Source organism: Opisthorchis viverrini (genome assembly GCF_000715545.1).
Source record: "Opisthorchis viverrini unplaced genomic scaffold opera_v5_93, whole genome shotgun sequence".
Taxonomy (NCBI): Eukaryota; Metazoa; Platyhelminthes; class Trematoda; order Opisthorchiida; family Opisthorchiidae; genus Opisthorchis; species Opisthorchis viverrini.
The window spans coordinates 1,084,150-1,107,446 of record NW_008751750.1 but is presented as its reverse complement, the minus strand read 5'-3'; the positions used below and the strand labels follow the sequence as shown (position 1 = coordinate 1,107,446).

Sequence of the window (23,297 nt, the reverse complement as noted above, 5' to 3'; positions counted from 1 at the left end):
CACTCGTTGGCGGCTTTTGATATTTACGCATGGATGACCATGTATATGCATGTTTGCGTCCATATAGTGGGACTGTCAAGTCACCCAGTCACTTTAGTTGTCAATGAAATTTGCACCTTAGTGAAACCAGTTCTTCCCGTTCCTTTTCGAGTTGTTACCATCTAGCTTGAAGCAGGGGCCGAATCACTTAAGATCCAACTGTTCGTCGTTCCTCTGCGTACTATAGCCTTAGAGTCATCCCACTTTATAAATATGTATATACATACATATTCTAGCTTATTACTTAAAGTTTAACGTTTTGTTTGATTTTCTTAGAATACAGTACATCCCCTGCTACATACAGCAGGATGGGTAAGCGGAAACAGGCTACTTGTGATGCCTCCCTTCTTTCCCCCTTTCCCATTAGTATCCCTCTCCTTGTAGGTCCACCAGTTGGGACTGATGACTCCGTTTGTCTTCTGTCGGTTTTGGCAGAAACAGATGCGCGTCAACAGACGCTGACATCCTCAGGTAGCCTGAAATCAATCTTCAAGTCTCTACCTGAGGTGAAACCATTGGCGGTGAGCGTGGAACCCTCTAAGGCCTCAAAGGTTTATGGCTGCATATGTGCACTGAAGCGTGGCGGAGATCCTGGTCCGGGTGACCTCTCACCTGCATGGTTCAAAGGTGGGGAGGATGTCCTCAGGCGGCGCTTGTCTGGGCTGCTTGCGTGCATTTTGTAAAAGAAGACTGTCCCAGACGATTGGGGGCAATCCGTGGTGGGGCCCATTTTCAAAAAGGGGCTCTTAGTGAGTGCGGTGGTCACAGGGGAATCGGCTTGATTCCGGTCTTAACGAAACTCGGGGTGTCACTCTTTGGTCGCCTTACGGTGACTCGTCAAGTAGTGACTGGAGAACAGTAGGCGGGATTACGGCCTGGAAAGAGATGCACTGACCAAATCTTCCAACGCTATGCGTATAAATGATCCACATTCCTGGATTTTCAATGCGCGTTCGAACCAGCTGACCCTTGTGTTCTTAACAGTTATTCAGGAATGAATGTCCCAGAAGTGTGTCAACATCATGTGTTCTTAGTACTCGCAGAGTTACGGGTGTATGATAGTATTCGGGGAGCTCTTCAAAAGCCTTAAGCAAAGTGATGTCCGAATAGGATCCCGACTCCGTTTTTGTTAACTTTCGTGACTGACGGGCTAATGGGATGAACACTGGTAACCTTCAAAACCCTGATGTTCGAAACAGCTGCTGACAGAAACCTTGTCGATGTGAATTATGCAGATGACTTCGTCCTCGTCTTCGAACAGAATGTACGGGAGTTTTTGGATGGCTCAGGGGCGAGATGGCTCAAGTGGTTAGAGCGCGAATTTACTGACCGGAAGGTCCGTGTTTCGAACCCGACCTCTGCCTCTCGACTTCCCCTATCTAGGCTTGGGCAACCTGATAGTATCCCAGCCCTCGTGCAACCTTCGGGTGGCATGGCAGTTAGGCGCCGGAAGGGTGCCACAGCTGAACGAGTTTTTGGATGAACAGACCAAAGTCATTCAGCCCTGCTGGACGCTCGGTTGGTGAACACGAAGGAGACACTTGAAGTTGTGGAGTGTTCTACGTATCATGGATTTTAGTGTGACGGGCGAAGTTAATGCAGGAATCTGCAAGGCTGTGGTCGCGTTTGTTTATTTGAGACACGTGGCTTCAAAGCGACATATCCTTGAATCTCAAGGACATTGTGAATGAGGCTACAGTACGGGCTGTTTTGTTTTATGGTTGACACTACCTTTTCGTGAAGCGGAACTGTATCGTCTTCAGCTCTTGGACAATCGTTGTATCAGAACCGTCGATCACGTAGGCTGGTGCTTGCGAGTCTGCAGCGACAAGGTGAGAAGTCGGGTATTTGGTTGTGCAACAGGTTGTTGTGGTTGCGATAGAACGTGAAACTTCAATCGAAGAATGTGTCCAGCGATGGAAGTTGTCGTAGTCCGGTTATGTTTTGCACAGGCTGCTTCATCGTTTTACCTGAAGAGTGCTTTTTTCCGTATTCGAATCCGAGTGACCGAAGTAGAGCAGTTGTTAGCCTTTGATCTGGCATTTACAAGTCTAGATACTGTCAATGTGACTGGCCTTCCAGCACGGGGCCCATGCGATGTTCTCTGGGCTTGTTTAGAAACGCTAGAAGATATGGTTATTAATCTATGTCATCGGGGTTGTGGTTGTCTGGTTCTTTTTTCACATTTTTTCAGTTTTAGGTTGCATCTGAAACATAGTTCTGAAACCCAACGCGGTCTACTTTTTGTCGTTAGGTTCACATCAGCCAAACTAATGGCTGAGCCGACCTCATAACATTTTCTCTAAATACACCAGTTGAATTTTTTTCAGCCGTTCTGGTTGCCGCTGTTGCATTCCCCCTGTACACCTCTTCCGAACGTTGACGAACACAACCCACTATACGTTAGCGCCCACACTAATGTTACGCATGAAGCCGTCACTGTGGTGTTTTGTTTATTTTCTGCTGTTCCGTTCTAACATGATTTGCTGCAATTACTGCGATCGAAACTCACCGTCACAGTTACGCGGTTTAGGTTTTGTCACAGAGCAACGAGATCCTTCTGAAGTAAGCATCGTGAATCTATTCGATTGTACGCCGACTGAACGCTGCGCCAATCAAGCACTTTGGATCTAAGCATGGATCCACGGTCGAATCATACGTGAAGCCAGCGGTGCTTGTCCCCTTATTCCGTCGGAGTGTGTACAGTGCTGAACAACTTCGTCCACTTTCACTCACCACTTTTGGTAGAACACATATTGATACTGTATTGTATCGTTGTCACGACCTCAACTGGAACTTAGGCTCCAAAACAGTTTCGACCAGATTTGTACCCGGTGATCTGCACAGTCAGTGAACCATAGCAGACAGGTCGTAGTAGATCCGCGGTACAATCCACATTAGCTTGTATAGTTCTATGGTGGGCATGTCAAATGACATGCAGTGTGATCGCCAACGTTTACCCTGACTGACAGAATCGCTCGCTTTGACCACTAGGTTATTTCGTGTTCGATTGTTGAAGTAGTTGATGCATTTTTGAAGTGAAATAACGCATTTTCCATAGGTATTATGCGTCGGGCAAAGGACGCATAAGTGACCAACTTCACGCTTAGCGGCCTTTTTCTAACCCATAATCAAGCATGCACAAACAGCTGTAAAGACCAATTTTTTTAAAATTTCTGTACACATATGTATTCAAGAAATTCATAGTCGCTGTTGGTTCAGGTGAAAACCTAAGGGTAAATGGAGATAGACTACTTTTACTCTTGGCTTTCGCCTTTTCTTGGTTAGGCTAAACGTGACTACGTGAACTACCGTTCCAAGGACACTTTCGGTGAGCTCAGTTTCATGCGATTGCCGTTCCTCCTGCAAACCGGTTCAAAATCTGTGCTTCTTTACTATGACAACCGGATGCGTATGCTGGATGAGCAGCGCGGCGCCTTTCTACAATCGCTTTTCGTGGACAATCCGGAACTACCTTATCTGAAGATACATGTTTCCCGTGAGCAGATTGTCGAAGGAGCACTGTTGGCGGTAAGTCCGATTTAATATGGTTTTGCCTGAGTATCAGAGCTGTCTCCTCGAAGGAGTAATCGTTTGCTCTCACTTAACGAAACTGTAAACCTTCAGATTTTTTTTCGCAGTTCTCTACGGCTCTGGACTATCAGCAGTGGTTTTCTGCAAGTTGTCTCTTTCACTGTGTGATTGTTTCTTTTCTAACGATTTACTGTTTGCGATCGGGAATGTTTTGGTACTGCCAGTTTGACTTTTTTCCCAGGGTAGGGCCCTCATCGCCGCCGTCCTAGATACTTTATGAGATGTGGCTACTAATCGACCTCAGTGACTCACTTTTGTCGGTTTCTGTTCGGATTGTATGAAGTGTTCACATGTCGGAATGGTAGTAGTAGGCAACAACTAGTTATCTTCCCACTCCCCTTTATTCCTCTGCTTTGAGGCAGACTTGCCAGAAGAGATTGGTCCCAGGTCAGAGAATTGTTGGTGTTGGATGTTGACGCCGACGGTTGGTTCAAAGCTGGGTTTCTGAGCTTAGGATTATATTTGTCTACTTCTACCGGGCGTACGGACACCTGAGGGAAACATTTTGGGTTCGTAGCCCAACGCGATATGGCAATGAGGCTATCCATCCGATCAGTTTTTCGGTTTCTGATTCACACAAATATCGTAGTTGGTTAATAACAAACCTCTACTGTTTTCCTTTTACTAGATAATATTATGTTTTTCAGTGCTGTTGTTGAGCTACAATTTCTGCTCACTATTTGCGGCGGAATGCTCACGCCACCACTTTGAGCTTGAGCCACAAACGCCGCGACCCATGGCGAACATTTGTGAATTCACCCACTTATTTCTAGGGTCAGTCCGTTCATCAAAGGTGAAGAAACTTATATAGTTGTCCACATAGTTTCTCAATTTAACCGCTCCCTGATGGTTAGCTACGATGGCAGAAGCCGAACATGTGAGAATCGAAGAGCTACATAGTTTAGGTTTTATCGATGCCGCACTCTCCCTGTTCATCTGTTGCCTTACGTCAGTCCCAAATTGTTCTCTAAATACTTTCGTTTGTTATATTCAGTCACCAAACTACAGCATCTGTTGTGCATCCTTCTCACGTACTAATCGTTGCGTTGCGTTGCGTTGCGTTCTTTGTATCACCCATTTTGCGTTATGTTCCATTTCCCGTCTAGTTGGAGATTACCTGCTCCGAGAATCCTGGGGATCTAAAGAAACAACTTCGGGTGGAATTCGAAGGGGAACAGGGAGTGGATGAAGGCGGTTTGAGCAGAGAGTTTTTTCAGCTGATTATTGAAAAAGTTTTCGATCCGGTGTACGGTAAGCTGCCTTTGTTTTTTTTCCACCCGTTAAGGCTCCTCACAAGTTCATCTGCTTTTACCTTTCCATAGCACCGTTGTTTCCGCTGTCTCCGTCTCACCGTTAATCGGAATTGTTCTATGCATTGTACTGGACTTGTGCTCAGCGACACTACCGCCATGTTACCTAGTTACCATGGTACAGGCTAGATTAACTGTTCAATCCTGCTGACAATATACCATGATTTCTGGTCGGTATACTTCGTCCGTGTTGCCCCACTTAATGGGCTTGTCAACTCATGTCTCTTACGAATTAATTTTGTCGTGAAGAATCGCACTTATGATTTGTTAATTGCCGTTGATACCAAGTTGTCATTTCGGTTCTGCCTTGGTAACAAGTGTGTATTCGGATTTGTTTAAATGTCACATTTAGCAAGACTTCTGGTGATCGTACGAGTGAGTAGTAGGACTGGAACCCCGCCTTCGTGACTGCGTTCCAAAAGTCTGCTTCATTCCTGGTGACGAAAGCTCACGGACATTCCCTTTGCGGTCTAGTTTGTTTAGTTCTCTCAGTTGTCCTTCTGTCCAGTTCCCTTAGTCAAATTACATCTCTTGTTTCATCTGTGTGATGTTTAATATACCCATTATTTTCAAGTAAGACCAGAAAATAGTATGCCAGTTTGTCGTTCCAATGCTCCTGCACTTGGCACTGTTTTGCCTAGGGAACCACTACTCGTTTTGATGCTTATGCAGTCACCATCGTTCGTTTGCTGTATGCTGTGCGGGTTGTTTTCGTCCTTCACACGCTTGATACACAAATGCCTTGTGTGCCAAACTCGGCTGTTTAGGATGGTGAGCGAATCTCCCGACATCTAATTGATTGGTACAACCCAATCGGGTAACCCGTGCAACATTTCGTATAAGTCATATTGAGGCGCAAATCGGGAATGACCGACCACCGGCAGGTAGTCTCTTCACACATTGGCTACTTGACTGCTCTCAAGTATTAGGTTCTGCGTGGTCTGAACGAGGAAATATTTTGAGGAGATTATGGCTCCATCTATTCCCTACTCGTCAACCCATTTGGGGTCACCAAATTTTCAGACATAACGTTGCTAGTGAGTGAAAATGCTGCTGCCTACTTCCTCATACTTTACGGATTCTGTTTCAATGTCATCTTATCTAACAGCGTTTCATATTGTCTTCTTCCGTTCAAGGTATGTTCGTGGCTAACGACGAATTGGGAACCTACTGGTTCAATCCGGTCCCACTGGATGACCTGGATCGTGAATATTTCCTTATTGGCACCTTGCTCGGTCTTGCCATCTACAACGACATCATTTTGAACGTTTGTTTCCCATCTGTGCTTTATCGAAAACTATGTGGAAAGTTGGGGACGTTTGAAGACCTCGAAGATGCCAACCCGGTAGCCTTACGTGTCATGCTCATACTTTGGTATTCCAGTTTTTAGCACTTCTATGATATGCACTTCCCCGTATTTTTCACCTAACATACTGAGATTGTTGGATAGTGTGGGTCTCTCTACATTAAACTTCTAGTGAGATGAGAGCTATGTGGTTTACTGTGGTATAAGGCCGTCTTTCAGAAGGACAAACAATGTTGAATGCTTTTCAAAGCGCGGTAAGCGCTAGCACAATCGAGGCCCGCACATCAGGCGCAAAGTGTCCGTCATACTGGCTCTGGTGTGAGACTAAATGGCAAGAATGTACACTCAACGCCATGTGCCACGCATAAAACTGTCGTAAGTACGCAGGACCAATAATGGCAAGCAAGCACAAGTCACTGGCTGTGACCTTAGGAAGTCCCAGTCCAATAACAGCCTTGGCGGATTGAGGAATGATCCCTCGATAAGAGGTGATTGTTATTTGGTGGACCAAAAAGGCAACATCACAACCGATTGCACGTAGGGCTGAGATTATAGCGAGGGAATATTGATCAGCACCATACTTCTGCAACTACTACTACTATTACTTCTACCAGAATAATAAAGGAGTGAGGCACATCCGTCACATCGCCCAAGCATGAATACGTTCACTAGTCCGAAGGTGAATATTCAGGTGTGTTGAGCTTGCGCTGGTGGAGTGGTGATGGCATGCGTGCCTCGCATGTCAGATGTCCGTGGTTCGAACCCTGATGCAGTCAAGGATGCACTGCTAATGAGCTCGAGTAACGTGAAACTCAACTCCAGCACTTCCCTTCTTTGGTATGGACTCATCGGAAAAATTATGCCAGGGCAGGAGGATTACTATTCAAACGAGAGTGGTGTGAATGTGAATAATATGCGTACTTGACTGAAAGATATGGCATTCCTTAATAAAATGCTCTATTCGCGACCTTTGTTACCGTGGTCCATTAGTATTCCATCAAAATGGCTCGTTTTTCATCCTTTTATCGCATCGCGTTCACTTCATTTTATTCTCCTGCACTAACGATGCCTCCAGCTCCCGTCTGAAGCAAATTGCGTAAAAAGCACTCACCTCCCTTTAGCACATTGTTCATTTTCTATTTCTACTTTTCTTATTAACCTTTTGACTGATCCATATTTTCCCAGAGTTTAGTTCCACTTAATGGAAACTCCCTCCTCAACTGTTTGCATCCGGTGATAGTATGTTCCATGTTCCTGTTGCATAAACATCGGTCGAGATGCGCAAATTGTGAACTCTCAGGTGTTAGGCGGGTGGGGGGGTTAGGAAATCTCATTCGAGATCAATCTCGGCCGACATGCATTATGAAGATGCTTCATTTATGTTGAAAACTGTCAAATTGCATCTCATCTATATCTAAGGGCGGGGACTCCACATCCAGTAGTTGAAGGTTATATCGACTGGTCTGATCAGCAGTGTGATTGACTCGCACCTGCCACTCATCCTTCAACCATGAGACTTGCATCACCTGGTCGTGTGTTTACTGCCTCCTGAGGGGCAACTTCTCAGATATTCTCTTTAGGTGTGAGTTGATCACGTTGGCGATCAACCGCTTGTGACCTGTGAACTGTGTAAACTTCAACTATTAGCGGGGATATCGCGTGTTCGAGCCTCGCGAGAAATCTGCGAGATGCGCTTTGCTGAGGTTTTCTTGACTTTTCAGCGTAGATGGGCCTCGATTAGAGAATTAAGTCTCCAGTGAAGTCTGGATTGTACCTATAACAGGACTGATCACATGGTTGATTTAACGTTGGAATGAATTGAAATTTTGAATTTCTCGCCACACTGGTATGTTCAAGTAAAACGGACTCCGACCGTTGCGATGAACTGTCGAACCTGCTCTCTGAAGATCTTGGAATGCACTCATTTGCTCAGTAATTGGGCTCTAACGGTAGATCCACTGAATGCTAGCTTAACCTTTCGTTTGTAATATCCTTTAAATGAATATGCACAAAAGCCACCTCATATTTCAGTTGGTACGATATTCGAGATGTCGCGGTATATTTTTCCCTGGCGGGTGCAGCACCCGTGTGAATGGCTCTCATGGTCATTTGATATCCGGGTGTCGGGACAAGCTGGACTAAACATTAAGTACATCTAACGTGAAATACGGTACTAGCTGCGGCTGTTCTCCTTATGTTACGAAACATGCCTATGCCTATTAGTCCATGAAGCCTATTCCAGCGTTCTTCCCTGCCGCGTTTGCTCCCTCATTGATGACAACATTCAAATAACCATCAAGACTCCAGTCCCTCCATCTCACAATGCAATGCAAAATGTACAGTTAGAGCAGCCAAAATTCATGCTGTACTAAACATTCACTATTAGTATCAGTCATTCCTGTGCCACAGAATTTCCTTGGCACACTGACCGTTAAGGATGCAAATTTCGGTCAATGTAACAAGGTTGCCAAGGCGTTGTAAACTTCTTATCTGTTTCGATCGATCCTCTGGTAATGTTCGACGCAAGTGTTCGTATTGGGTTGATTATTCCTTCTCGTTTTCTTGTGAACCGTTGCCTCAACTTCAAGTTGAAGTAATCATTGGGTCATACTACCCTCATAGACGTAATATGCCTTCGAACTCCGCGAGTGTATGTGAGCCCTCAGTCGGATATACCGTGCGTGTAGGCGAATTGAAATCATCTCAGAGCGTGTCCTAACACTTGTCATTAACATTTTGAACTTATCCAAAAATAGCTATTAAAACAGCTTATTCTGACACACTGGAAGGTCCGCTCACCATATTCCATTGGATTTTTAGCATAATCTTCCCTGTGGCTCTTTGTAGATTTGATTCCAGAGATTATCCCTGCAACTGCATTAAGGGAGCATGCCATAATGATGGTCCGTAAGTTCTGTGTATGGAAGCTTTTTAATGGAGACTTGAATTCATTAAATACCGCAGAAATCACTCCAATTCGTCTTAGTCTTGGCGAGTTGCCTTTGGTAGGCTATAGTCGAATGGATACATCCCCTGTGAATAGCCCTTATAAGCTTTTCACTGGCTGTTTTTATTGAGTTGATAATCTCAGTGTCTAGGCGTATGTCCATACAAGTTTCAGTTCGAAACTAACCCCTGGAATCCCAGCCGCAGCAAGTTCGCTTAGGCTTCCACTTTTTATCCTTGACGTTGCTTTCGTTCTGTAGGATCTTTATTCAGGTCTGAGAGCGTTACTCGATTACACGGGGGACGACGTCGAAGAAGCTTTTGGCTGCAACTTTGTGGTTGCCTACCAGGACCCGTTTGGCAACACTTTATACCATGAGCTTAAACCAGATGGGACGAACATACATGTCACAAAAGAAAATCGTCAGGTCAGTCACGTGTTTTCCACTGCTATGAATTCGTCTTACTCCGGTTCACCACAAGATTTTTGTTTACTTCATTCTGTGGTTTGTGGTCCTCCCTATTTCTCACTCTGTCATCGTTATCATTACCTCTTAACGTTAACTCGCCTACACGAAGAACACGTTGATGTTCTGAGTCTTCGGTATCGGTTTAATAGGAGCCAACTCCTTTTCTCGGTTTGGCCAGATAATGCTGTGATGTTTGAGGCTGTTATGTTTTGTACTTTAGGAATTCGTGGACCTGTACGCCAACTTTCTGCTGAATGAATCGGTGAAAAAATCGTTCAACGCCTTTCGCCGTGGATTCCAACTGGTTGTAGACGAGAGCCCACTCAGTTTTCTTTTTCGCCCAGATGAGATCGAGCTACTAGTTTGTGGAAGTCGGGTAAGTGTCTCCGACTGTTTTGTGTGCCTTGTTGAAGGCATGAAACTACTGATTTCACGTAAGATTTTTGGTCGGACTGGCTGTTCACTCATTCAGACGGTCAAGTAACTACTAGTGATTATTCAATGTTTTTTCTGAGTAGCCATGAATCTTAGCCAAGAACCCGATAATTACCAGACTAGGAATTTCATTGTTTACAATGACGGTGTATTCAGTTCTATAACAGCGTATGCATATTTGTTTTCTCCTCATAGCGGGACTCATTAGCAGGGCATGGAAAAGTGGATATGAAAACAGTAGGGACCTGATCGACCGTTCCGATAAGCATGGATGAAGCAAACTATGGTACCGATTGGAGAATATCGACAACGTCTGTTTGGTTTTTTCTTCCGTTACATGTCTACTCTACATGTCTTCTCTACTCTGTTCGCTTGCACCTTTCAAACCATCTTTAGTCCATTATTTATACTTCCTAGCATTCTAATTCATCGCCGAAACAAATTATCTTCATCCTCGGTTGAGTTTGTGTAAGACACCACGTACGAAACACGTGGTCACGGCATAACTACTTTTCCACCATTGTATGCGTGGTTTTGGTTTTGGTGTTGTATGGTATTCACTGTTGATATATAGCATTGTTTACTTTCACTGCTTAAAAACTGATACTGCGATCAGTATGATTAGGTCATATTCTGATGTTTCCATTAGGTTGCTGTTGCAAGGGTAATCTTTTGGCCATATATATCCCGCGGATAAACTTACTTTGAAGCAATCTTATCACTGTAATTGGACTTCCATAGTGGTTAAGGATCGCAATCCATATTTTTCTGGAGGACATTTTCAACATGTCCGGCTTCCTTGATGGTTTCAGTACGCTTTTTGGTATGAAATGTGAACTTGTTTGGTTTTGCGTCTCATGAGACCATCTCACCTTTTATGTTCCTTGTCTTTTCCCAGTTTTACGACTTCAAGGAACTGGAACGAGTCACAACTTACGAAGACTACACCGTCGATTCACCTGTGATAAAGAATTTTTGGGATGTGGTACACAACATGACCACGGATCAGCAACGCCAGCTGTTGCAATTTTGCACGGGTTCTGATCGCATCCCAGTCGGAGGTATGGCCAAGATGAAATTTACTATTGCCCGTCAGGGCGCAGACACGGATAGGTAAGCATTGTTTCACTTGTAGCATATGTTTCCGAGCAACTGAAATGAGTTTTTTTTTCAAAGCACACAATTTCCTAATGGGTTTGGAAATTAATCATTTCCAGTCAAAACTCTCAGTGTCACTCGTAGGGCAATTGTCATTGGTAGTACGTGAACGTAAACTTCCCAACACCGGTTTCCAAAAGTTGTTCCATTTGAACAACTCAGCGAGAGCAGTTCGACGCCGGGACTTATCCATTTCTAGCAGTATTCTAACCCCAAACGCGGTTTGTTTTCACAGTACACATCTATATACTGGTTAGTTAGGTTCATCATTTCTTTTGGCGCTTTGCTGTTTCATGGTGTTTCTAATACTACGAGGCCTTCAGATTTCAAATATATAGAGCGATAAGTGATAAATCTGAGTTAATTCTGGAATAATTTTGTGTCACCAGGGGTCGTCGATTAAAATGCTCAGGCAGTTCGTGGTGTCTGTCGATAAAACTCACACCAAGACTTTAAGGTAACTTGAAATACACTGTCTCACTCGCGCATTTTGGGAGAGCACTCTGGTGAGGGTAAAGGAATTTCTGGTTAGTGTCGGAATCTGTCCATATGATTCTCTTTTGAACAAGCACATTTTCTCACCTGGCGTGATCATTTTCGTTAGTTCGCACCAGAGGGTGGGGTACTAGACATGAGTCTCGCTCTCATTATAGCTTGTCAGCATCGTATTATCTTGGGAATTTCGTCACGAAGACATTGGAACTTACCATGACGTGGCAGTCTGTGTGCCTCCGTCACCTACTGAGCTATCCTAGGGGATATCCATGAGACACTCGCAGGATCCTCATACAAGGTTGGACAGTGGTTAGCAATCTGACCAATACAGTCTCGTGGCTCTCCAGGTTGGGGGGGGATTGTAATTTATGTGGCGATTTGTTCTCCAAAAATGATAATGCACTTACATTTATCACCAAAGACCACTGCCTTGCGGTCAGGCTTCCGTCAATAAGCCTAATCGTCCTCTTTTCTAGGTGTGGGAGTCGTGGCAGTATCCCACCCCACATACAACCATGATTCCTCTAACTAACAATACGGTCATGCCATATCGGCCGTTGCATTGCAGTCTGGTCGCCTTTCTTTCTCCCCTCCCAACGCATAATACGCTACATTTAGGTTCACCTATCAGGACTGAGGAACCATTCGTTTTGCTTCAGTCTTGGCCGCGAAATCCGCGAGTCACTTCGCGGCGACAGCCTCAGGCACTTCGAAATCGGTCTTCAAGCTTTAACAACTGGTCTGTCTGTCTGATTTTAATTCTCACACTCTGAAGCAAGCGGGAAGTATCAGGATTGCGGTCAGGCTTCCGTCAATAAGCCTAATCGTCCTCTTTTCTAGGTGTGGGAGTCGTGGCAGTATCCCACCCCACATACAACCATGATTCCTCTAACTAACAATACGGTCATGCCATATCGGCCGTTGCATTGCAGTCTGGTCGCCTTTCTTTCTCCCCTCCCAACGCATAATACAGTACATTTAGGTTCACCTATCAGGACTGAGGAACCATTCGTTTTGCTTCAGTCTTGGCCGCGAAATCCGCGAGTCACTTCGCGGCGACAGCCTCAGGCACTTCGAAATCGGTCTTCAAGCTTTAACAACTGGTCTGTCTGTCTGATTTTAATTCTCACACTCTGAAGCAAGCGGGATAGTATCAGGAAGGTCAGATTCCTGAAAGCAACTTCAGAACACCCGGAACCTACTGCTCCACCAAAAACTCAACTGGAAAGCCGGCAAGCATCCAGGCCAATCAATCATTCAATCAATTCAGCAAGACCTGATGAGTGTTCTTGCGGCCACAGAAGCACGACCGAATTTGATCAGCGTTCGGGCATTTCATAGAGGCACGATCCATGTTGATGGGTGTTCACTAATGCCTATCAGACAGCCTGGATCAATGTCAGAAAGTCCCCTTTAAATAGCGTGGGGCCGTTGTAACTTTTACTCCCTCACTCACTCGCTTGTTCGGAATACAGCTGTTATGTTCTCTTCTGTGAGTCTTTTCTCTCCGACACTAGGCACTGGAGCGGGTCAGCAGCAGATACCACAGATTGACGAATCAGCAGATATAACAGATAGCATTCTGTTTTTCCTTGAATACTGAAATTGTGTGAAGTTCTTGTGTGCTGCGTACCAGAAACAAGAACCCAAGATTACAGCACGCCGCTTGCACCAAATGCTTCACCACGGTCCAGTCGCTTCGATCTGTGGACTGTTGGTGTCACTTGCCCATCGTCACCATATGATGGCCCGTGAATATTTGACTCGATTGTAGAAAGCGAGATTCCCGTTTTTCAAAGGCTCCGTTGACCGAATCTTTTCACTTCGTCATGTTATAGATCAATAACATACGTATGGGCTACTCACAATTTCGGTTTTCCTGGATTCACAAAGTGCATTTAACTCAGCTGACTTGTGTGTTCTTAACACAGTTGCTCAGGAGGGAATGTCCAAGAGGTGTGTCAATATTGTATGTATTCTGAGAATTCCGGGGAGCTCTTCAAAAGCCTTAAACAAAGTGAGGTTCGATGAGATTGCCGACTCCCTGTTCGTATTAACTTTCTTGACTGACGGGATAATGAGATGAACACTGAAAGCCTTTAAAACCCTGCTGTTCAAATAGATACTGACGAAAACCTTGATGCAGACAACGTCCTCCTCGTGATGTGGAGATATGGAAGCAAGTTTGCCAAATGTTTCGCTTTTCCCAATGTGCTTTGGTCACACAACAACAAAGTCAGGCTCCAGGCATGCAGTCACTTAGCACGCCACTTACCATCTAACGCGTGGCACTCGGAGTTATACATGTTACACATATATGTTCGGAGTGTCGTGTGCTTGAATCTCCAGAACTCGAGTCGCTTTGCAAATATGGGACACTTCTAGCTGCAAAGCGGCAATTCCCGGAATCTCAGAAGACCAGGCTACAGCACGGGTTGTTTTGTCCGCGAGATGTGACCTCTGCAAGCAGCGGAAGTGAGACGTACTCAAGGCAACCTTTGTCTCAGAACCATGGCTCGTTCAGGCTTGTGCCAGCGAATCTGCAGCGGGCCAGTGGGAAGATGGATGCTCGGTTGTGCAACAAGTTTTTGGTGTTGTTATTATTATTGCAATAAGTTGTGCAACTCCATTCGAAGAATGTGTCCAGACCTGGAAGCTGCGGTGTTTTGATCATGTTGTTTCGTCTTTTGCCGGAGAGAGTGGCTTTTCCGTGGGCGAATTCGAATGATCCAATTGGATCAGTGGTCAGCTTTTGATCTGGTATGGGGATGCAAAAGTGTTTACAAAGAGTCTGGATACTATCTAGGTGACTCACCTTCCCGGACGGAGGCCATATGCTTCGTTGGAGACGCTACAACATATGGTTACTGATGGATGTCATTGGCGTTGCGGTTAACAGTTTTTGTTCATAGTGTCTGAATGGGTCTCCGGAGGCACAGGCGATTAGGAACGATTATGGTAAAGTCCCCCTATGTCCCGTGGCTATCCTTTTTTCATCGTTTTCTTAACAATAGGGCTTCCAACGAATTTATGGTTGTACAACATCGAAGCGTCAGTATCGAACGCATCTATTGTGCTGTTGATCACGATCACCTTGGGAGGTACCGTGATTCGAACTTTTTCCAACTGAATTGTCCTTTTAGCATATCACCGCAACTTCTCTAATAGGGCTAATCTTACTGGAGAGCAACCATTACCAGAGTTAAGCCTTGTATATGTAGTTAGCTTATTGTGCACTGTTTATGAAGTCTAATAGGAGCTTAACGCACCGGCATCGATCTCTACTTCGCTATAGAGTATTTCGTGTTATTACTTATTGTCACGTATTGTAATTCGAATCAGTTAATTATTCACTTACATATTTGTTTTCTCCCTTTCATGTTATTTTTCAGGCTGCCCACTGCTCACACCTGTTTCAACATCCTTCTTCTTCCTGACTACCCTTCTCGCGAAGAGTTGGAACGCATGTTACTTTTGGCTATTACTCACTGCAAAGGATTCGGCGTTTCTTAGCTGCTGCCTAACTGCAATCGATCTACGCCAGATTGCCTCAATTACCCCCACATCCCCCTTCCGCAGCAGGGCTTGTAAATACAAGTTGTCGTTCGACTGTTGATCGATTTGAGCGACTTGCAACGGTAGAACTCGGCTTAAAAGTTTTTTTCTCGGGTTCATACCGAGGGCCTTGCTTGTTTTCGATCTCCAACCCTTCACACCGTTGCTGTCGTCGTCTTGCGCGTGCTCGGCCATGCGTGTTTCACTTCGCTTCCCTCGATTCGTTCCTGTGTTATTACTGGTTCACAAACAATGAGTAAACGCCTCACTAGATTTGTCGTTGCTTGCCGCCTCTTCAGGCTCTAGTTGTAATTCTATGAGGAGGACCCTATATAGTGTATCGTTTGTTGAAACCACAAATAGAACACGTGAGCCGATGCACCAGGATGCTTTTGTTATTGTTATTTCCCCTCGCTTGTCTGTCTGCGTTTCAGGGGGCCGTTATAGTCATCTGTTTCTTCAGGTGATTTCGCTCGCTGTATCGAGGCCGACGAGGAAAGTAGAAAATGTGAGCATCTCGCAGTCGGTGCCTTGTTGTCATTCTCTCATTCCACCTACGGGTAACGACACGCTTGACTTTGTCGGAAAGAGAGTGGGCTGGTGGACTTTTGGCTTGTTCGTTAGATCTGTTGAGTAACAAACATTTAAATCATAAGGATTTTGCGATCTTCAACGGTTCGTCAAGCTTTCCCTTTCAATCCTTGCTTGTGCTTTGAAGTGCTCGAATGAAACATCGCTTGAATTTCAAGAGGGGCTTTTTGGCTGAATCCCTTATCTACTTTTACACCACACCGGTGACATATCATGGTGCACTAAGTAGAGTGTTTTTGAGGCCGCCCGTCTTCCAGATGTTGTTTGGCTCTCAGTATTGATACACTGGTCAGTTCTTGCCTCCATGTGTAGAACTGGGCATCGTACTTCGTCCCACGGTTGTATTTACAGTCACACTAGTGACTATGTGTTATGTCTTGATGTACGGTAATGCAACTCTGTATCGGTCCCTTGGCTTCCTTGCTCCGCCCACTATGGTGTATCAAAAGGCACGGTAGCTCTACACAGCCCTTTATGGGGCAATTCAAGAAACATGCGAAGTTATGACGCGGTCACACGGTAACTATGTGTGCCCGTATTACGGCACATGACCTCTCTACTCAGATAATCGTTCACAATAGGGTGTCAAAGTACGTGATTGCATTTGCCTTCTTATTTGATAATTATTCATTTGTTGGTAAGTAACCGGTGGTTCCGGATGTTTTGAGCAAATCAGAGTGCTGTAGTTTACAGAAATACGGATGGGAAACGATTACACCTATAATTGTGTTACCAAGTTGAAGGCTTCTAAGAATATTTTTAAGAGAATTAGGTAGAAGGTGGGAGGATGTTTTCGATAGGGGTCATCGAAGTGATGATGCCCAGCACCCGGTATAAGGACCATCGGCCGAAGTGCATGCACCGATCCATATTTGCGACCTATCTGGTTATCTGCTGAGTCAGCCGGGCCCAGCATTTCTCTGCAACCTTGCGCCTTGGTATACTGTAATGCTTGTGGAAGATCTACTTTTACTAAAATCGACTATTATTTCGTAGTAGGCAATGGTGTGAGTCGATATTTGGAATGTTGATGGTGTTGGTCTTTCCCGAGTAATTACTTCTCCACAACTGGGATGATGAGTGTACGTGAATTGTTTGGCCAACAAACGTTCGTACTCTAGGGGGTATGCTGGCTAGGGTGCCAACTTTCGACTAGAAAACTTCTGTCTAGCCTTGGGCTGATAATGCAGGAGCCCTTTTGTTTTATGGTAGTTAGTCGCTCAAGGAACATCGGACATCACATGTTTGATTCGCTTTGTTACTTGAAAGAATATCATAAGCGAGAGATTCAAGTGAGTTCTCTGTGAAAACCAAATTGGTATGAAAACGAGTATATTCGGCGGAATTCGCCTGACTTTTTTGTACCAGTCAAGATGCCATAAAACTGATCGTGGTACTTTTGTGAAAACTTACTAGGAAACAACCATGAATATCTCTAGTCCTCCAAGCTCTCCACTGACGGTAACCCACACTACTATCCTCAGTAACTCCCAGACAATGCTGATGATTGTTTACATAATGTGAAACGATGTTTCCTGATAGTCTTAGTAAGCAATCGATGAATTTATTGCTTGTTTACGAAACCTTTCCGATGTGAATACACAAATTACCAAAGGCGTTGCTTCCGATAGACATGGTTGTATGGTACGCTTAACATAGTTTTCGCGCTTCTGTCCGCCAGACACCATCACACCAAGTCAGTCGACCAGACTAAACAGTTCTTCTCACGCGTAGAATTTTTAGGACACCAAGTTTATGGAATGGTACTATCGCGCTGGTCCTCCGTCAACTGACAAACCAGTCCTTTCCCCGATATTTCCCCCGTACTGTACAGTGTTCAAAAAGACCCGGACTATGCAAGAACACGTTTCATCTTCAACTTCTGTCCTGTGAGTTCACAGCAAAGAAGGAAGCATTGGATTTGAGTTTCGCCTGAGCGTGAACACGCTCACATATTCAGACGTAAAAACGAATGCGCTCAGCGTGCGCTGGCGGAGTATTGTAACACACACGCCTCGCATATCAGATGTCTGTAGTTCAAACCCTGGTGCGGACAAGGATGTGCACTACTTATGAACTCTAATGGGGGCGAAACTAGAGTCCAGTGCTTCCTTGCTTTAGTGTGAACTCACCAGAACGATTGCACCAGGCCAGGAAGACGACTGCTCAAACGAGTGATGTGGACGTGGATTCTCCAGCTCCCTCAACCGCTAACAACTAATATCATAGTTGCATTAAGCTTACACGATTGTTCTGGGGCGTTAATTGCTAATCGGTTGCAGCGATGTAATGTGGGACGTTCTCTACAACTAGCAGCATCAGCTAAATGGTGTTCGCTTGCGATGCTCGCTTAATCCCCTCTCCTGTCTAGCTGCCTTATGATCAAAACCCTTGTCATCATCATGATCATTGACAGCGTGACATCATTGTTCAACACTGATGTTTCGCTACTGTACAAAATCCAGGTGCCTTTTGAACACTGGAAACTGACTTCTTGTCTGTTTGCACCATATGCATCTCCTCACAGGATTATTTGGGTCATCTTTTTGCTTCATTCGCCATAGACTAAAATCCATAAGCTATGGGATGATTGGGGTGAACACCAAGATTATTTTGCCCAGAAATGGCAAGGGAACATGTATTTAAGCTTATAACCCTCGTTTCAAATGTAGAAATGCTGTATGTCGGCGTTCCTTCGCAGCGATATCCTCGCCGAACATACTGTTCCAAGTGGCTATGGAAAATGAACATCTTGGTAATAAAATGTGTTCCGCCAGCACATGTGGTTACGTGCTAGTTCTCTTTTATGTCGTCGAGTTCATCCCTCTTTAATTAAGGCACATGACGAAGATCAATGGTTTTGAAAAATAGTGCTCATGGAGGTAGTATTGACCAACAACAGCCTGTAGTAAACCAGGGGGCAGTCGCACTGCTCTACGGAAATGCTGATGCTTGCATATGGCTGGGCGTGTCACGCGAAAGCTACAGGTCAGCTTAGACTCAGGTGACACGAAAACCACATTACTGATCACGTGTCTTTCTCAGTGAACGCAACCCAACTCAGCGGATGACGATAACGACCTTCAATGTGGGACGTATGACGAACACATTCGTGATCTTTGGATTGTCTCAAGCGGCTGAATATACCCGTGGTAGTCATGAGGACGAAGAAGGTAGCTAACAAAGCTTGTTTTCTGTGATTGCTCCTCCTGGCTAATACAACACATTTGTATGGTACCAGAAATCACGTGGAAAAGGTTAAGATTGGGGCTACATACACTTTAGAGAAATAGAAATCAAAGGAAGGGGGGATAGGTCAATGGATCACGGAATCAGGAAAGAGACGTCAATGTCAGACAGACTTGTGGAACCGGATGTTTCGTAGGTAAGTTCAAGTTCAGAGGCCGCACAAGTTTCTTTTGGATGCAAATTTGAGGATCCAGCAGTCGGATTGTATGCTCGTGCCGAGCATCATACGTTGGTCGTACGACAAGGCATTTGTCGGGTAGAATGCGTGAATACAATTCCGTATCTCTGAGTGGTAGTGCGAAGAAACCAGGCTCAAGCGCGATGGCATCACATTTGGCCGAAACCAGTCATGTCGTAGACAAGGAGCAAGCCTTCACAATCATATAGCGGGTACATCTGAACCGATCACGACTGTTACTATCCAGACTACTATCGGTCATAGAGGCGATTGGAATCCGTCTGCTCGATCCTCGAATTTGCATCCAAAAGAAACTTGTGCGGCCTCTGAACTTGAACTTGCCTACGAAACATCCGGTTCCACAAGTCTGTATGACATTGAAGTCTCTTACCTGATTCCGTGATCCATTGACCTATCCCCCCTTCCTTTGATTTCTATTTCTCTAAAGTGTATGTAGCCCCGATCTTAACCTTTTCCACATGATTTCTGGTACCATATGAATTTGTGATGTATTAACCAAGAGTAGCAATCACAGAAAAGCTTTGTTAGCTACCTTCGTTCTCATGACATTTGTGATCATGATCGACCTAAAGGTCAACTATTCACTCCAACTTTCTGTAACGACGCTGCATATCATGGTGCGCTCGATTGGCGTAGCATTTCTTGGAGCATTTTGGGCCACGGGCTCATGAACTGGCTGTATGAATAACTAAGTATTTGATATCATTTTTGATCGCACGGTTTCCCGTGTTAAAGTCCTTGTTGAAAGTTTCTGATTTGGGACAGGTATTTGAGTAGAGTATAACTTTTCTTTATCGCATTATCACACTTTTATGAATTAAACTGGATCGACACTCAAAAGCCCATAAGAACAGCGCTTGAAAAAGCGCAACATAGAGTCCGAGTAATTAGAGGGGAAGCGGATCAGTGGAATTATTTGGGTCACATGTTGACCAAAGATCACTGAGGATGTTCGATTGCGCTGGTTCTGTCTTAACCTGATACCTGTTCCAGGTTAAACGCAGCATCTGAGCAAAATGTTTGCACACAAACCTCTGGTCGATCGATGCGAACGGCTGCAATCTCTGCCCTATTAACTTCCAATTTGTTTTAAGCCTTGATAATTTTAAGCTCATCTCGTTGGTCACTGTAAAAGCAGTGGCAGGGCCCACTTTGCGACTTGTTCATTTCCGGTAAGCTGGAAGTGGATTGTTTATGCATCACACGAAACTTGTTATTGAAGAAAGAATAAGCACAGACATTAGTCGAGACAGTTATCTGATCGTCGCGCCAATTCCACGCAAGCATTCAGGCTGCCAGTCAGGCATCGAACTAGCCTAATAAGTTGGACGAGTTCTGAACCATTGTCTTGAAATAGAGCAGTTGGTGGAATTCATGAATAGACTTGCTGCGCTGAACCTTCCCCTCACTGTCTGTGTGGACGACTCTGCGTCCGACAGACACATGGACAGGTTTCAATTGCAGCTCTTATCGTACTTGATTTCACAGTTGTGCCTAAAAACCCATCGGAATAGCCATTGACCCTTCTGGTAGTGTGTCCTCTGTGCAAGAATTCGTTGATCTGTTGAAAAGTCACTGCAACAAATTTTTCTCTCCTTCACGAGCAATGTAGGTATACAGGATAACGGTGCATTGGCTCCTACCCACGGGGGATTTCAGTAGACAATGTTTTGTGGTGAAATCTGCGACGAGTTTGCAGTATATCTAAGGTGGTCGGTTTATCGTTCCGCCCCGGCTCGTACGTAAGCTGTAGTGAGAAATCGAGCTTTGTTCAGTATTCCCAAAGTGAACATGGGATCACTCTATCGATCACGCACCAACAAATTATTGTTCATGTATAACATACGTGGTGCTGTACTTCTAGCTTTGACACAAGTATATCAGCTTGAATCTAGCCCATCGCGGGTCTCCTCTGAACCTTGTCTATCTGATTTCAAAGTGTACAGGTAGTTCTCTAATGGAATGTACGGGAAGTCTTATGTAAGTTCTGTGCATTTGGATGTTAGCGCATATGTGTTGATACCAGCGCAGTAGATGTGTATTAGTAACTAAAGACAACACAATTATTGACGTGGTGGTGCTCAATATTTGCGAACATGTTTCAAAATACTGTCTAACTGTACATTTTAAAGATAGAGAGTGACTGGACACCCGTCATGTGAACCTTTGGTAGGCCGTACAGTCATGAGATAGGCGTGTCAGTTGGCGTGAGCTGTTGAACATGCTACTTGGATACACGATACCCCTCTCCTAGATTGTTTAAGGGATGTTATTTATTCACGGTCTCTGCTGGCTATATCCCATCGGAAAACAATCGCGTCTTCGTAATACCACACATCATATCATCTGTGTTGTTTACGTAGGCCGTATGTTGACTGACACCGTATGAACTGAAGTAATTTTGCTTTGCTAAGCTGCTTACTTATATTTGGCGAGTAGCTATTTAGTGAATTTTCAACTTTAGGATTGCGCAGTGTAGGTTCCAGAATGGCGTTATCTGCTGTTTTTTCTGTACGAGCACTAAAGCGGCAAGTCCGATTGTAACACGCCTTACCGCCTGACTTGAGAATAACGAATGTATACATGATTGGGTGTGGAATTATCGCTTCGCTTCAAGACAGGGCAATCGTAGTTGTCTAAATCGGGAATTTTGGTCAAAAATTGTCAAAACATTGATCTGTGATCACAGTTTAGCGAGAATCGATTCGCTTCCTCCAAACGAGTTTAAACGCTGGTATGAAAATCCACTCCAAATAGACCCTAAAACACTTCCGCCGATGAGTACAAGTCTGGGAAAAGCGCACACCTTGTTCAGTCAGGAGTAGGGGAAATGGGAATAAGGTGTTATTGAGAGAGAAAGGAGCTGCCAGGATGTGTCCTGCAAAGTAGCTTTGGACAACCACCTACCTTGAGCTCCTCCTACCTAGAAGGTAAACGACCTCATTGCTTGCCCGGATAGAGACTGTTCACTCGAGGGCTCTGCCACATTCGAAAATATAATTCCGCACATCTCACGCGTTATCTTTTGCTGGCTATCCGGGAGAGTATAAATTCTTTCTTCAAATATTGCGCACACTACTGACTACGTTTTCACCTTACACTTTAGTGACTACTTTATGTTTGATCTGAAACAGTTGTTTCAGGATAGAATAAGGTTATACGTCAATATGAAACGGATGTCACCCATTTCGCTCACCACGGCTAGAGATGAACACGAATTCCTGAGCTATTCATTCTCAAAGCGCAACCTGTCATCCGTGATGATCATTTTTGGTACTCTATGGTTGGCTGCAAAGCGATGCATGACCACCTCGTTGATCGTCGTTGCCCGTTTATGTGGCACTGCTTCTACCGCCACAGGTGTTCTCTCATTGGCATAATGAATTGATTGCCAGTAGCTGTCACTTGAAGGGCCCCATGAGTTCAACGGACCATAGCTCTTCGATCTCTGACGCAGGGATAAGTTCATTGCCTCATTCATTTAGTTCGTTGAGTTGCCCCCGTTGCACTTCCTGTTCACACCATTCTTCATTACCTCACTTCTCATCCCTGGCCAATAGGCCCTGTGCCAAAGCAAGTTGTTTGTTTTAGTGCATCATTTATGTGCCATCTCGTGACATCCTTCCTTAGTCTCGAGGACGTTGAAACCATTGGACTTCCAGGATAGTATGCCAGGTTGATTCAGATTCAGTCTGCCAAAGCGCTCCTCGAATATCTCCAGTTCCGCGTCCTCAGTGCCTATTTAGTCCAAAAAGGCGACTGCGACCTTCTTTGGTGAAGGATCCTGCCGCTGTAGTCGCACAAACTCCCGGGGTCTAGTACGACAACGAGACCATTGGCACTGATCATGATCTTCTGGGCCTCATCTCGAAAGCCAATCGGCCAGGTGGTTCTCATTCCCCGGTAACTGTCGGGTCGTGAGGTCATATTCTAGTGGTCAGAGTGCTCAG

The 23,297-nt window shown here is 44.8% G+C and overlaps 1 protein-coding gene across 1 annotated transcript in view; it reads left to right on the top strand.

Annotated features, from left to right (window-relative positions):
* T265_05172 (hypothetical protein) overlaps nt 1-15,717 on the top strand; it is a gene marked incomplete at both ends in the record, with an annotated part of 33,032 nt that extends 17,315 nt beyond the window's left edge. Inside the window, 8 exons of the mRNA XM_009170104.1 lie at nt 424-560; nt 3,328-3,570; nt 4,740-4,884; nt 6,080-6,288; nt 9,456-9,623; nt 9,886-10,041; nt 10,999-11,213; nt 15,146-15,717. Of these exons, the coding sequence (XP_009168368.1) occupies nt 424-560; nt 3,328-3,570; nt 4,740-4,884; nt 6,080-6,288; nt 9,456-9,623; nt 9,886-10,041; nt 10,999-11,213; nt 15,146-15,266 (1,394 nt within the window). The remainder of the gene's footprint in view (nt 1-423; nt 561-3,327; nt 3,571-4,739; nt 4,885-6,079; nt 6,289-9,455; nt 9,624-9,885; nt 10,042-10,998; nt 11,214-15,145) is intronic.
* Between the last annotated feature and the right edge of the window lie 7,580 nt (nt 15,718-23,297).